This window comes from Chaetomium fimeti, assembly GCF_033439085.1.
Source record: "Chaetomium fimeti strain CBS 168.71 chromosome Unknown B0H64scaffold_1, whole genome shotgun sequence".
NCBI lineage: Eukaryota > Fungi > Ascomycota > Sordariomycetes > Sordariales > Chaetomiaceae > Chaetomium > Chaetomium fimeti.
In genome coordinates, this window is record NW_026944329.1 from 4,627,437 (window position 1) to 4,643,070 (window position 15,634).

At 58.4% G+C, this 15,634-nt stretch overlaps 5 protein-coding genes across 5 annotated transcripts; 4 read left to right on the forward strand and 1 right to left on the reverse strand.

The window, feature by feature from the left end:
• Positions 1–1,586: 1,586 nt before the first annotated feature.
• B0H64DRAFT_370436 (uncharacterized protein) lies at positions 1,587–2,402 on the forward strand (the record flags this gene model as incomplete). Its single annotated transcript, XM_062802085.1, has 3 exons — positions 1,587–1,818; positions 1,958–2,148; positions 2,211–2,402. The coding sequence occupies 3 exons, from the start codon at positions 1,587–1,589 to the stop codon at positions 2,400–2,402; spliced, it is 615 nt and encodes a 204-aa protein (XP_062664809.1).
• A 1,783-nt stretch (positions 2,403–4,185) lies between these two features.
• Positions 4,186–6,283, forward strand: B0H64DRAFT_438382 (concanavalin A-like lectin/glucanase domain-containing protein; the record flags this gene model as incomplete). Its single annotated transcript, XM_062806340.1, has 2 exons — positions 4,186–4,807; positions 4,869–6,283. 2 exons carry the CDS (start codon positions 4,186–4,188, stop codon positions 6,281–6,283), a joined length of 2,037 nt encoding a protein of 678 aa, XP_062664810.1.
• An 800-nt stretch (positions 6,284–7,083) lies between these two features.
• On the forward strand, positions 7,084–8,443 carry B0H64DRAFT_438383 (peptidase family M48-domain-containing protein; the record flags this gene model as incomplete). The annotated part of the gene is made up of 3 exons (XM_062806341.1): positions 7,084–7,158; positions 7,215–8,249; positions 8,306–8,443. 3 exons carry the CDS (start codon positions 7,084–7,086, stop codon positions 8,441–8,443), a joined length of 1,248 nt encoding a protein of 415 aa, XP_062664811.1.
• Positions 8,444–8,678: 235 nt separating this feature from the next.
• B0H64DRAFT_438384 (uncharacterized protein) lies at positions 8,679–9,952 on the reverse strand (the record flags this gene model as incomplete). The annotated part of the gene is made up of 2 exons (XM_062806342.1): positions 8,679–9,665; positions 9,737–9,952. The coding sequence occupies 2 exons, from the start codon at positions 9,950–9,952 to the stop codon at positions 8,679–8,681; spliced, it is 1,203 nt and encodes a 400-aa protein (XP_062664812.1).
• Positions 9,953–11,966: 2,014 nt separating this feature from the next.
• On the forward strand, positions 11,967–15,024 carry B0H64DRAFT_35021 (uncharacterized protein). Its single transcript, XM_062801424.1, has one exon. The coding sequence runs from the start codon at positions 12,374–12,376 to the stop codon at positions 14,999–15,001; it is 2,628 nt and encodes an 875-aa protein (XP_062664813.1). The 5' UTR covers positions 11,967–12,373; the 3' UTR covers positions 15,002–15,024.
• Positions 15,025–15,634: the final 610 nt, after the last annotated feature.

Below are 15,634 nucleotides of genomic sequence, written 5' to 3' on the forward strand. Positions count from 1 at the left end.
TCTCGATCTAATAATAGTCAATATGAGGAACCTCGTTCGGGTGGACATGATGCGTTAGAGCCGGGTACTAACAAGAGACTACCATTGCGAGTCCATCCAACACAGTTACGAGCTCGGCGCATCGGCAGCCGGCGTCAACCTCGAGGTCGGAAGCGGCCATTCCACAAAAGGGGTCTCCCGAGCATCAGACTTCCTCCGGCAGACGACCCGGTGGTGGGTCTGGATGACCTCGGTTCCTCGCTTTCCGTACCACCTCATCCCGGAGGGAACTCGGCTTGTCGAGCGGATGGTGGCTGAAGGGAGCATGGTCTGAATTTGGGTGCCTGGACGACACTGAGATGGGTGGGTGGGAGTTCGGTGATAGGGCTGCAGCGAGTTGCCGTAAGGGTGAGGGTGTCAACCCCTTTTTTAAGCAGGAGCCCTGCACCCGCGGGACGGGATGGGATCGTCGCTGTCGATACGATGCCTGCTCGATGACAGCGTGGTGTTGGGGGCGCTGGTTGCTGAATCAGCCGTCTCACTCATCTCTCCACTCGAGGGCGCGAGTCTTGTTCGAAGACTGGAAAGCGGACCATGCGAGAGTCAGATGTGTGACTCTCTCTGTATGCAGTTGCATCGTTTAGGTCAGGAGACCCTCACATGAGAGGCTGATCCAGAGAAGCTGCTGCGAAGTCATCCTGAAGGTGGCTTGGCACCGCTGATGTGAGGGAGACTTATTGGACGTTGGGACCTGGCTGCCTTATGGTCTGCTGCGTGTCAGCAAGATGCCGTCATCAATTCGACTCGGTGAGGAGAAGACTTAAAAGGCGCGCGGGCTCTTTCTTTCATCCATGTATGTACATAACTCACCGGCCCCGCAACGCACCGCCGTGTCCGCGTACATACACAGTAGATACCCGGGGTGGTCGTCATCTGGTTCTCCACAGCCGGATCAACTGGCACCCAGCCCTTGCAAGGCCGACACCATGCCTCCGGAACCGCGTCCGCACCCATCGCCGGCCGTCAGAGGCCGATCCTCCGGGTTTTAATCCGTTGCCGAAACTTCTCAAAAGACGGATCCCACTGCGAGGTTCCGAGGACGAAAAAGGCAACTGGATAAATGGGCCCATTTACCCTGATAACCCCATCCCTCCAGGCCGCCATTTTTAATATGAGAGCGGGTTTCCCTTTGGGCGGAACAATCGGTGGATGGCTTTCGGCACTGAGTCGGCCTCCACCTTCCACGTGGTAGTTCAGGATACTGGCAAAACCCAGATCGTTTTCCCCGTCTTACGAGGACAAGAGCCAGGTGTCATCGCAAACCACCGGACCGGAGTTGCCATTCTCCTTCTTCTTTCTTTTTGCGTGCGCCAACTGAACATGTTGATGGTCGATTGGCAGGTCTAGACCGCCGCTTTTTGAATGAGACCCGAATCGACAACTTGTTACAGTTAGTGCAACCATTCCGACTTTGTGCATCTTGTACCCACTTCGTCAGGGGAAACACGCGGGGCCTCCGAGAGCGACTTGGTCCCCCGCCGCCTGGGCGACAACATGCGCCGTCCCCCGGCATGCCGGTGAACCTCAAGCCAGCTACGAACATGACAATGGGATTTGGGAGGAGTATGCTTAGCCATGTGTTGGCTGTTCTGGTTCTCTTGGTCGCCCAGTCCATCGCAGGCTTCACCAACGCGTTTGACAGCATCACCAGCGGATCGAGCGTAGCGCTGACATGGGACGCCGTGGAACCGCAACACTACCCGCTGCGCATCACGGCGCAGGTGATTGATAAGAATGGCGACGGTTTCAGCGCGAATGCGTACCGGGTGAATATCACAAGTACGCCGCCCCTTCTCACATGGCTCACATGGCTTTCTTTTGCGGAACCGGACAGGACTCCTGCATGTCGTGGTTCTGAGATTCTCTCACACAGGGGAACTTCCCCGATAGAAGGCGGCATTCACTGACGATGAAATAGCTGGCGCCAGTGGGACTTCGTACTTGTGGGCAGGCGCCCCATACCCGCTCCGCTGGGTTCCCAACGGACTGTACCAGATCGAACTGTGGCCAATGAGTTGGACTGGAGATGATGTGCCGTTGCTGGCCAAGTCACCGTTTTTCAGCATCGATTCAGGGAATGCGGTGCAGACGGATGACCCAGCAGACGAGGTAAGTAATATCATCTCGATAGCCTCGGAACCTGTCGAAGCTGACACGCCTGGCTTTGCTAGCCAACGCCAGAAGAACCCCCGAGTGATGACGGGCCAGTCATCAGCAAGGCGGCAGCTATTGGGCTCGGTGTGGCCGTTGGGTTGCCTGCAGTTGTGGGAGCGCTGGTTGTGGGCTGGTGTGTCTGGAAGCGGCAGCAAAAAGCGGCCACAGAAAAGAGGCGGCTTAAGAGACACGATTTTGTTATTAGCTGAGGGAAATGAACGCAAACTCATTTGAACGCAATCAATAAATCTGCAGCCCCATGTGTACAAACACAGGGAGGGAAATATGTCGCGTCTTTTGGTCAACGGGATCCCGTGCCGCAAGTGACGTGTTGCTGCGCCAGCCTCAGAGAAATTGGCCTCAGACCGGTGCATTGTGGGATGGATGCTGGTGCACCATTTCTGTGGCACCGCGTCCTGGATGAGGTTGGGCAGAGACGGGAGAATGCCACCGAGAAGGGAGAGAGAACTGGAAGCGAGAGGGGAGAAGGCCCTCGCAGTTTTCAGGGGAAGGAGCTCCTGAGCCCATCAACCCAACCGTGACGGGAAGCTGTCCGAATCTGGGTTACCCCATTTCCCCGGAGCCACTTCGGCTTGTCAATGAAAAGAAATCATGGAAGGAGACAACTGCCCGGGTTTTCTGGGAACACTTCGTATCCCAACCGGAAATCACGTACCTCAATTCCGGGTTCGTGGCTTGATGATCGACGGGCCAGACTGCAAAAAGATGTATTTTAAGTTCTCCCACGTTTTTTCAGCCCTGGCTTGCGCCAGAAGAGGAGACGATCGACTTCCACGACAACGGTCTCCAGGTTCGGTTCAGGTTCATCTTCCCGGGAAAAATCAAGAAAGGAGACCCTGAATTCCAACATCTCTCCCATCTCATTACATCCAATGGATTTATCCCAACCTGAAAAGGACGGCGAGGCCCGCGAGGCACAGGAGGGGGGGCGGACGAATCGAGCACCACTCGCTTTGACTGGACCCCACAATCCAAGAGTGGCGCTGCTGCTTTGTTCCTGCATCTGGACTGCCAACGGGTCCACATCCCGTTTCGAGAGTCTCGGCTCGCGCGGATGGACCCTTTCGTTTAGTTAGTGTTTCTTTCGCTCCACTGACAAGTCTCCGATATCCAACGGTCCGCTCCCCACACGAAAGATCCCCGTGAACCTATCGCAACGAGGAGAGGACCGCCCTCTCAGGCTGGGCGGCGGCAAATGTTTGCTAACTAACGCCGGATCTCCCACATCTCCATATTGGCCGCGTTGGCTCGAGGACTTCTGGAGGGGAGGGGGAGGGGGAGGAGGAGGGCGCGAATCCCGAGACTGGTCGGGTTGGACAATGAGGGAGTTGTGTGAACCGTTGGTGTTCAAGTTGGCGAGGCCGACTTGGAATGGTGGGTCAATATTGGGCATGCTGATGGAGCCCGGAAGCGAACACCACTCCTGGGCACACGTCCCATGCTTTTTTATGCAACCATTCCTGCATTTCAGAACCAATGAGAAAAGGTTGGTCCCTGATCCTCCTTTTCAAGCGCCCCCCAAGCGCATCCAAGCGCCAAGAATCGATACGAATCTGGGCCTTGGGAGGCGCCAACACGCCCAAACCCTGAACGTGGGCACGATCATTGGCACCCGAATCGGGAATACGGCTCCCTTCTGGTGATGGACTCGTCCGCCCTGACAACCCGAGCCATGAGGTTACAGTTGTGGTGGGTAACCATAGGCACAGAGACGCCCCCTTCGCCCCCCACCATCCTCAGGCTCGGCTGCTCCCTACCTGTAAAACCCCCCCGATGCCACCGCCAACATGCCGGTGCTTCTCTCTCTTGAGCCTGATGCTTCTCCAGCCAAGTCGCCCAAGCTGCCTCCCGAGCGAGACTAGAGCATCCTTTTTGCTCGTCCTCTGACGTATCGTACGTCGACTACTCACTCGTTCGAACTATCTATCAGACCACTGTCATTCTTTCGTGTTATTCACGTAAACCTTCCTGATGGCTCCCTCCATCATCCGGCTGGGCGCCACTGCCCTGGCTTGTGCCTCGAGCACACTCGCCCTCGAGGCCTACCAACTCAAGGAGTCCTACAACCCCTCCAACTTCTTTGACAAGTTCGACTTCTTCAGCGGACGCGATCCCAACCAGGGCTTCGTCAAGTACAGGAACAAGGAAGATGCCACCAGCCTCGGCCTTATCAAGAGCACCGAGGACGAGGTGACCATCAAGGTTGATTCCAAGGCGACCGACCAGGACGGCCGGAGCAGTGTCAGGCTTGAGAGTCGCAACACGTACAACTCGGGCCTGTTCGTTGCCGATTTCAGCCACTTCCCCAAGCAAGCCTGTGGTGCCTGGCCCGCCTTCTGGATGGTCGGCCCCGAGTGGCCCCAGGACGGCGAGGTTGACATCTATGAAGGCTGGAACCTGAACGAGCGTAACAAGGTCGTGCTCCACACCGACGACCCTCTGTCGGTCGGCTCGTGCACCATCCAACAGGGTGACTTCACGGCCAGCATGATCTACGAGAACTGCTGGAACAAGGCTCCGGGCCAGCCGGGCAACACGGGCTGTTCGGTCGAGGAGGCCGACGGCACCTTCGGCAACGCAAATGGCGGCGTCTGTGAGTAGCCCTTGGCGAGGATTGAGTTTGTATCTCGAGTCACTGACATGTCTTTCTCTAGACGCCACCGAGTGGACGGACGATGGCATCAGGGTCTGGTCTTGGCCCTCCGGGGGCGCCCCGGCGGACGCGACGGGTGACAGCCCCGACCCGAGCAAGTGGGGCAAGCCCAAGTTCATGGCCGGAGGCAACAAGTGCGACGTCAACAAGGCCTTTAACAACATGCGCATGGTGTTGAACATCAACCTCTGCGGTGATGCTGCGGGCGGCCTCTGGGGCGAGACCTGCAAGCAAAAGACGGAATTCGATGAGTGCTACGAGTACGTGCAGTGGAATCCGTCGGCGTTCGAGAAGACGTACTGGCAGGTCCGCGGCATCAACGTCTACCAGCTCGAGACGGTGAAGCCGGCCCCGAGCTCGACCTCGACCACTAGCACCTCCACCAGCACCAGCACTTCCACCAGCACTTCGACCACAGAGGCCCCGGCTCCCGAGACCTCGACCGTCGAGCCGACGTCGAGCACCTCGGCCGCTGAGACCAGCACTGTGCCTGAGGAGGAGCCGACCACCACCACCGCCTCGGAGACTGCCTCGGAGACTGTGACGTCGACTTCGTCGAGCGAGACCGCCGGCGAGACTGCCACCGAGACGGAGAGTGAGTGCTCGGATGACGTTGCCACCTCTACCACCGAGGCTCCCGAGGTGAGCAGCACGGCGGCGACGGCTACCGAGACGGAAACCGAGAGCGAGTGCTCCGACGACATCGCCACCGGCACCACGGATCTGCCCGAGGTGACCGGCACGGCGACGGCCACGGAGACGGAGAGCGAGTGCACCGACGACGCCACCGAGTCGGCGACGGCGGAGCCCACCAACTCGGTCCCCGACGTGACGGGCACCGCGTCGGAGAGCTTCACCACCTCGACAATCTACACGACCTCCACCTACACCATCACCTCCTGCGAGCCCACCGTGACCAAGTGCCCCGCCCGCACCGTCACCGAGACCATCCCCGTCTCCACCACCGTCTGCCCCGTGACCGACATCGACACCGACACCGACGAGCCCACCGACAAGCCCACCGGGCCCAACCCCACCGGCTCCAACCCCACCGCCAGCGAGCCCGTCACCACCCTCCGCACGTCCACCACCATCTCCAAGACCACCACCGTCGTCGTGCCCCGCCCGACCGACGACGGCAGCAATGACAATGATGACAACGACGACGAGGAGGGTGACGACGAAGAGGAGGGCGAGGACACCCCCGGCCCCAGCCCCAGCGTCACCGACTCGGACGAGGTCGAGCCCACGGGCGGCGTGGTGCCGCCGCCCATCGAGATCGTCACCACCACGCCGCCCAACGCCACCCACACCACGGGCCGGCCGCCGCCCGTTGAGACGGCTGGCGCGGGCCGGGTTGTGGGCGGCGGGTTGTTGATGGTCGTGGTGGGTGCCGTTGCGGTGATGGTGTTGTAAGTGTGTTGTGAGTGTGTGTGGGTGGGTGGGGGGGTGTTTTGTGTTTTTTTTTTTTTGAAGAAGAAGAAGAAGTTGTAGCGGGGGAGATGGGTTACTCTTCGATGGGGGAGATGTTTAACTAGATGATTAATGTGTTGCTTGAGGGGGGCGGCTGTGTGTATTAGACTACTACCTAGCTTTGGATAACGAGTGGGTATGTGTTGATGATGGAATTATCTGTCCTCCGGGACGTTACTTTCTTGGCTTTGACGGCTTGCTGGTTGAATGTGAAGGTGACATGATGGTGCCTTGGCCAATATGTGATTTGATTTGTTTTGTTTGTGGCCGACATCTATGGTCTTTCGGAAGCGGGAGGCAGTTTGTTGTTCCTCGGCTCGGATTCAGGGTTAGGGTGTGCTTGAACTGGCTCTCGTGTTCACTCAACAAGCTGTATGATTTATTGTACGATTTCTTAAGAAAGATGTAGTTTTTAGAAAATAAATTTTCCCCAAGGACTCGACTCCTGGACTTTCAATGTCGTTGCAACAAAGTTAGCCACCTTCGGGTGGTCTGTCGATCGTGATTTCGGAGCTTGGGGCAGCTGCAAGGGCCCGATCTGATCTGTCGGGTGGGTGCTTGACATCAGCCTCCGAGACGAAGCTCCACCACTTCGACTTCAACTTCAACTTCAATACTTTTTGACATCCAAGCAATACTTCGCCGCACAACGCTGCAGATGCGCCGCGATCGACGGCCATCTGCCGGCTAGGATTTCCCTTATTTTTAGACATATACGTGCTGCGATCACATACGCCCCAGCCATGTTAAAACTCCTCCGCCCGCGGACCTTCCTCGCGCAGGGGTCGTCGGTGTTGCGACGAATGCGGCCACCACCAGTCCGACCGATCGAGAGTCCCTTGCGAGCTACCGTCCGGAGCCTACGCCTCAGCAGAACATACTCAAGCCAAACACAATCTCAACCTCGCACCATCGAGCCCTTCCGTCCCCGAACCCGACCGGTCCCGACCCGGTGGCCCGCCCGTCAGAACGACCGACTCCCTCCCAACTCCACCACCCCTCCAACACCACAAACTCCCCACCCCAACAACAACAACTCCGCGCCTACAACTACCACCCAAGCGGCAACCGGAGCCCACCACCCCGCTCACCAGCAGCGTACACCGACCCGGCGCACCGCGACGCGCAACTCCGCGCCGCCAAGCCCCTGATCCACTGGCGCGGCTTCCGCGCCCTCAACACCCCCTCCACCTACACCATCATCCTGGTCGCCGGCGGCGGCGCCCTGGCCTTCTACTTCTCCAACCTCGAGACGGTGCCCGTGTCGGGCCGCACGCGCTTCAACGCCTACGGCGCCGACTCGGTGCGCAAGGCCGGCGAGATGGAGCACCGCCGCCTGCTGTGGCAGCTGGAGCAGCAGGGGGTGGGCCTGCTGTCCGAGTGGGATTTCCGGACGATGAGGGTGAGGAGGGTGATGGAGCGGCTGTTGCCGTTTAGTGGCATGGAGGGCGAGGAGTGGGAGGTGAGTGTGGTGGATGCCCCGCGCACGGCGAATGCCTTTGTGCTGCCGGGCGGGAAGGTGTTTGTGTTTAGTGGGATTTTGGGGGTGGCGAGGAGTGATAGTGCGTTGGCGACCGTGTTGGGGCATGAGATTGCGCATAATCTGGCCGATCATCATGGGGAGAGGCTCAGTCAGGATATTGGGGCGAGTATAATGCTGTGGAGCATGGTCGTTCTGGGTGGAGCGTTTGGGTTGGGCCCGTTGATTATGCATTTCTTCGGGTCGCGGTTCCTGGACGTCGCCTTTGGGTTCCCCATGAGCAGGCTGCAGGAGAGCGAGGCGGATTATATCGGCCTGATGATGATGTCCGAGGCGTGCTACGACCCCCGGGAGGCGGTGAGCTTCTGGGCGCGGATGGAGAAGGCCTCGGGGGAGGAAGTGCCGGAGTGGATGAGCACGCATCCGGCTGTAAGTTGACTGCGGTGGTTGTTATTGTTGGGGTCGGATTCGCTAACGGCTGGCAGAACCTAAACAGGATCAAAAAGATCGAGGAGTGGCTGCCCGAGGCCATGGAGAAGCGCGCGCAGAGCGACTGCAGCTCGACGGCGTCCTTTGCCGGTTTGTTTAAGCAGGCTCTACTGACTGGTCAAGGGGTCTTCTGATGAGTTGGCCAAGTGGCCTTGTATTTGAGCGCGGAGTTTTTGGGTAGATCCGGGATGGAGTTGACGGAGTATGTTGAGTGAGTAGTGGCTTAACATTTTGAATGCATCAAGAGGAAGATACCCCTATCCATCTATTCAGAGTCAAATCACGCAAGGTTGTGAAGGGCAACCGTCGCTTCGAACCTTATAAGTCACGCCCTCTCATCATCCTCGAGATCACCACCCCCCTTCACCTTCACCTTGCCCCCTCCACGACCTCCCGTCTCCCAAACAGCGTCCTCCACAGCGCCCTCCACCTCCTCCTCCCCTCCCCACCCGCCGTCTGCACCGACCCAACAGCCGACATCAACCTCTCCCGTTCGGCCACCTCCCTGCGCTCCCGCACCGCCCGCCGCACCCTCAGCACCTCGCGCCCGACCACCTCAAACACCTCCACCACCCCCTCCCCCGTCTTGGCCGACACCTCCAAAAACGGCACATCCGCCACCCCACACCCGGCCACCCCCATCCCCCTCGCCGCCCTCAACCCCACCGCCCGACTCACCACCACCTTCTCCTCACCCCCACCACCACCATCACCACCAGCATCTTCCACCTCACTCTTATTCCCCACCAAAACAATCGGATACGCCCTCCCGCGATCAACCCCCCCAACCCCACCAGACCGCACACTAGTTGGCGAGGCGGGCGCGAAGTGCTCGCGCATGAACTCGGCTAGCCCCTGGGCGAGTTGTAGCGAGGCGGCGTCGCGCGCCGAGTAGACGAGCACGGCGGCCTCGGTGATGGAGAGGGCTTGGGCGAGGAGCGGGTTGCTGAGGAGTTGGTTGGAGGGCATTTCGAGGGCGTCGATTAGGTAGGTTTGGGTTTGGGTTTGGGTTTGTTGCTTGGGGGTGGGGTTTTGGGGGGTGGGTTGGTGGTGGTGGTGGTTGTAATGGTTGTTGTGGTTGTGGTTGTGGTTGTGGTGGTTGTTGTGGTGATGTTTGAGGGGGGGTGAGGAGGGTTGTTTGCTGCTGCTGAGGTGGGGGACAGAATAGGATTTGGTCGTGGTGCCTTTGGGGGTCGGGATTGTGGTTGTGGGTGAGCTGGTGGTGAGGGCGTGAGCTGTGGCCGAGGTCGGGAGGGCAGATGTCGGGGTGACCTCGAGAGTGATCGGATGGCGGCAGCCTCGCTCGTAGAAGGGGTCGGGAGGCTCGGTTTCGCCGTGAAAGGTCCCTTGGCCGAACTGGAGGGGTGTCAAGTTAGGATCACATCACGGTATAGCTGCTGTGCCTCGGGGTGAAAGGGAGCGCTCACTCTCGTCAGGATAGCCGTCTTGCCTGTGCCCCGGCCACCGATCACAAGTACCCGGAACTCGCCCGCTGGCTTCTCTTCTTGCTGTCGCCTCCGCTCGTCCTCTTCGGCTTGCTGGCGCTTCCGTTCCTCGTCCAGAGAGGGTTCTGTTTCTTGCCAGCGAAATATCGCCTTGAGGTACTTGGCCTCCTCGGGCGACCACACTAATGAGTTGACCATTCTAGATCGGTTTCTCATTGCACTTTGTTGGCGGGTTGTGGATTCTCGCGAATTTTCGTGGTCGGCCGGGAACCGGGTTGGCCTTGGGGTTTCCATACTTCTTCCGGAATTCTAGCAAAAATGATGGAATTCTTTGTTTCTGATGTGCGGGCAGTTTGAGTCATTCTACAAATCATTCGATAATTCACGCACAATAATCACCAAGCTGGAAGATGGGACGGAACAAAGACAGCACCAGTACCAGTAGCATGAGCACAAGTAACCACCATAACTCAACTCGATAAACTGGGTTGGGGGACTGCATTCTGGCAAATACCAATCTCTAACATGAGGCAAGATCAGCATCATCCGGCATCTGAAATCTACCCCGTGGAATCACATTCAGATGCCTCTGGGCGAGGGCAGCCAGCAGGCAAAAAGGAAAGGGGGTCCCGCTCTCTTTATGATCTTCAGGGACTCGTCTAACAAAGGAAGGCCGAGTAGGCTAATATCGATTCCGTGTGCTGAGGGGGGGTGCATGACTGGCATAAATGAAGGGCATATACTTTCCAAGTCACAAAGCATAATGGATGGGTTTGGCTCCGTGCCCAGCTACCATCTGCATCTGCAGTTTTGGAAGTTACCTATGGGTGGGTTGGGATCCGTGTCGAGCATCGAAAGTGGAAGGGGCGCGGTGGGAAATAATAAACCTGGGGTTAAGAAATCGAGTCACACATTCCCTCCACTTTTACTTTCTACAAATTCGTGTAACCGAGAGTTGGGCCGGCCGAGTTACAACATATAAAGCCATGCTAATTTACAGAAAATGGAAGAATGGCAAGTGGAAGTTAAAAAGAGAAGTTTCCTTAACTGTCATTTACTTGAGCATTTATTTTTAGGTGACCTCGGCCGGAGTGATAGGGCGGAATTTGCCGTAACTCGACTTCTCGATCACCTCGTTCTTCGTTAAAACTGACAATATGACTGGCTGACTTGCTGTCTCGTGTCGCAAATCCCGGTCATGCACATCACACGCCGCCGTGAGATTCAAGATCGGGGAAACCAAGAGTCTCACCATTCATCCTCCCGCGGGAGGCAGGGGTGCGGCGGGGAGATAGTCTGGACTTATTCCGCACTCGATCCCCCTCCTCAGAACACCTCGCCAAGGCTGGGTTGCGGTCCCCATCTTTTTGTCTGCCGATTACCTCAGGGGCATTCGCCAAATATATACAGAAATGCATTTGGTTAATTTAGGTAGTGCTTGGGTTGCGTTGCACAACGGTGAGGTGGTGCAGACCTGGGAATACAAACGCGGGGGCGGGAAGGATGCCGCTTTGATGGATGGAGGTGCTGAGCGGTCCATCACCTGCCCTGGCGTTCCTGGGCAGGTCAGGTCCATCCCAGAACCTGATCTGTACCTGACTGCCCGCAGTGGGGAGGCCGCTATGATCGGTGCCGAAGCGCCGGAGTGGAGCCTCTAGTGAACGACCTCCGGCTATTAATAGGCGCGAACCCTCTTCTCGCACTGGAGTTTTTATTCGGTGAAGTCACCAGTTCCACGCTTACTGCTTTGCCGCACTGAACCCTAGTTGCCCAGCTGCCCCATGGAAATGGCGCCGTTTCAACCATGGTTCATTTCCCGATTGATTTGTTATCAAAAGAGGGACGATTATTCGAGGTGATTCAGGTGGTAGATGAGGACCCCAAGTCACGACCCCAACGGTGGCTCGGCTCTGCGCGTTGCCGGGACTGGGTGTGCCCGAATCGCTAACTATCCTTGCCGTCCCTGTCGGTCCTCGCGAGCCGCGTCGGTCTGCTGGTCAGCACGGAATACTGTAACCCCGCTTGTCTTGGCTTCGGTGGGCTGGCCTATTGTGGACAGGTTGTGTGCACCTGAACCCGCCTGAAGTCGGCGAATGATGGCAAGGGCCATGGGGAGTGACATCCTGGACTTCTCGAAGCTCGAGAGATGAGATGGCCGGGCAACTCGAGGCCGGCAGGTTTGCTCTCCGATGATGCGGCCTGTGGGCAGAGCTGAACCAGAGACCCAATCTATCAGCCCTACGGCGGCTATTCGACAAATGCCTCGAGAGAGTTGACGCGTCTTCCGACTCCACACGCCAACACACGCCGTCTCGAGTTGCGGTCTCAGCCGCACGCATGCAGAACGCCGGTGGTGGCCGGAAACCAGTCGCTGAGCTAAGGACCCTGGCGAGCCTGGGACCTGCAGGGGTTGGGTTGCGGCCCCCCATGTACATAGCTGGGATACCTTTCTGGGATCGTTTCACACCAGACAGCTGGGTCGGCTTCTCATCTTTGCTCATTTTTCCCTTTTCTCCCAGCTGTCGCTCATTTAGGCCATCCGTCGCTTGAGTCTGCGTCTAATACCCGCGCGTGATCATCTAAGACGAACTCGGCGAGACCATGTCATAGAGACTCGAGATGGACAACTACCCACCACGGCCACGGCCGCGCCCGCCGCTACGCTCCGAGACCTCGTCCAGCGCCTTTAGCAGGATATCAACCGTATCTGACTTCACGGACCTTGGTAGTTTCCAAGGTCACGGAACCTACCCTCCCCTGCAAAACCGACCTTCTCTCTCTTCACTTCAGACGTCCAATCCCGACCTTGGCCCCGGGATAGGAAATGAGGGTTATACCTATGCCAGCCCGACCTCCGGCTGGACCACTTTGACAACTTCACCCCACAATATCGGCTACTCGCCGGTGGCTTTAACAGACACGCCGCCGCAATCCGGCAAGCAAGACCGCAACCACGCTCACACGCACCATGAAGCAATTCCCGAGGAGGACGGCGCCGACCTCGGGTTGGTCAACTCGGTTGCCTCCGTAGACGACGGGGAGATGGAGAAGCCAAGCATACGCGTTACCTCGGTCCCGATGTTTGACCTGACAAATACCCTGGGTCCGACAACCAAAGCCGACGAGGATTTCGTCAAGGCCCTGCAGCAGCAGGAAGCGCACGGGAAGCTGACCGGCGGCCTGGGGCTCGGTATCAAGACGGATATGACCGTGACCGAATCCGCCCTGCTTGCCGCGAGCCCGGTGGCTGAACGACCGCTTAGTCGATCCTTCTCCAGAGTTGGCAGACCCGTGAGCCGGGTTGAGACCCTAAAACGACTGGGACAGAGCGAGGCCAACAAGCGAGGCGAAGTGATTGAAGTCGTCATGGAGGACGCCCCGCCACAGTCCAAGGTCGATATCAGTTTGGTGTCGGGACACAACACCGAAGACCCGGTCCCGTTTGTCATGAACCAAACGACGTTTCCGACCAGGAAGGCAACGGCCACCGTCTTCTATCCACAGCCGAACTGGAAGCCGTTCTCGCTAAGGTGGCCGTACCTCGCCTTGCTGGTCGTCTTATCGCTCGTCCTCGCAGGTTCCGTCGAGGCGTTATATCAGTCCTCCACCCGCGACCCGTTGATCTCGTTCCGGGCCCCTTCGGATATTCCCGCGTCCGAGTATTTTGCCGTTAAGTTTCTGCCCATGATCGTTGCCGTTTCGTACGGTGTGCTCTGGCAGATCACCAACTTTGATGTGATGCGTCTCGAGCCTTTCTATCAGTTGTCCAAGGAAGGAGGCGCCTTGGCAGCAGAGTCGATCAACGTCGACTACCTGGCCCAGTTCAACCTCTTTCGCCCATTTCGTGCCCTCCACTACAGACACTATACCGTCGCTGTCTGCTCCATCGCCAGCTTGCTGGCCAACACCTTGGTGCCCACTCTCGGGGCTGCATCCATTATCCTCACCCCAGACCGCCACCGCCGCCATGCATTTCCCAATGAGGAGAAGCACATCCTCGTGCACCATGTCTGGTCCCGTCTGCTGACCGCCACTTTTGTCGTCATCGCCGCCCTGAGTTGCATTCTCTTCTACCAGCTGCAGACCCGCCGCACCGGCCTGCTCGCCGACGTCAAGGGCATCGCCGGTCTGGCGTCCATGGCCACCGTCTCCCACATCCTCATGGACTTCAAGGACATGGATGTCGCGACCCATCAGGACATTCACCACAAGCTCAAATCCCACCGCTACGTCCTCCGCAACTCCTCACTCGCCCCGGACGACTCTTTCTCTGCCACTCAAACCCCCAACGGAGCGCCCGTCCCAGAACCCGACCGCTACACGAACCACCACCTCTCGCCCAACCCGCAGCCCCTGATGCTCCGGCCCCAGGGCGCCCTGCCCTTCCTCGCCTTCATCCTCCTCTTCACCGCGCTCCTCCCCATCATCCTCTTCACCCCGGCCACCGTGCTCACCGACCACGCCCCCTGGCTCGTAACAGCGCTCGCCGTCGTGATCAAGCTGTCCTGGGGCGCGCTCGAGACCGACGTGCGCGTCATGGAGCCCTACTACATCCTCTCGCGCCGCCACGCCCCGCCCAAGACCCTCTGCCTCGACTACACCGCCATGCCCTTCGGCTGGGTCGCCGTCCAGGGCTTGCTCAACGGCCACTGGGTCGTCTTCGCCGTCGGCCTGGGCACCGTCGTCGCCGAGGTGCTCACCGTGCTCGTCACCAGCCTCGCCACCGTCGAGGGCCGCGTCTTCCTCGACATCGTGGAGAAGGGCGGGAAAGAAGCCGCCGCCGCCGCCGCCGCCGCCGCGCTCGCTGCCGGTGACGACGGCGGCCCCGGCGGCAGACGAGGGGGCGACATCAACGCCGGTCAGGAAACCGTGCCCAGCTTCTGGCTATCGCTGGCGCTGGCCGTGCTCATCCTGGTGTACATGGGCGCGGTGGCGGGCGTGGTGTTTGTGCGGCGCGGGCGGGTCTTTCTCCCGCGCCAGCCCAACACCATCGCCAGCGTGCTGGCGTACATCCACCAGAGCAAGATGCTGTACGGCTTCGTCGGCACCGCCAAGCTGTCCAACGCCGACATGCTCAAGCGGCTAGAGCAGCTCGGCAAGGCGTACGGGCTCGGCTGGTTCCAAGGGCGCGATGGCCAGAGTCATTGCGGCGTGGACGAGGAGGAGCTGTTGAGCGGGTATAAGGTCGGGTATGATTATTCGAGGGCGACGAAGCCGTGGGAGGAGACCGAGGTTAATTGGTTGTGAGGTTGGGGATGGGTTTTTTTTTTGGGGGGGGGGGGGGGGTAGCCTACTAGGTTGAGTCACTTTGTTTATGCATGGCATGTGAGGGTTTGGTTTGTTTGGCTGGTGCATTACATACTGGCGTAGGGGGTCTCGTGTGGAAGGGGATGATACCTTGGATGCTGAATTCACAAACCATAATTTAAGTTTACTTATTATTTGTTTTATCGCTGGAAGACTTGAAGGTACGGCATGTTCTTGTTTGTGTGTACCCTCGGTGAAGAGTTGCAAGTGTACCTATTTAGAGTTGGAGTATCCCTTGGTCGTTCCCTGCATCCTTCCTTTCCAACCATCCTCCCGGACCGCTGTCTTGGACCGAGTTACACAGAACGGGACAGCGGCTTTGTGGCACCATAGCAATGTCCGCGTATAGGGTCCGCTCGGCGGTCGCAAAAGGATCATTAAGATGCGGGTGAGATGGTCACCGTTGTGGCTGGGCCTCTCGTATTACCTTCGAACAATATGCGGGTTGGGACGGGTGCGAGATTACTTCCACATCGGCCCAAACAAAGGAGAGACACTTGATCATGCCTGTCAACTGAGGTTGCTGGGCTGAATTCCTTGTTTACTCGTAATGTCATGTGCAGTCCGTATGGC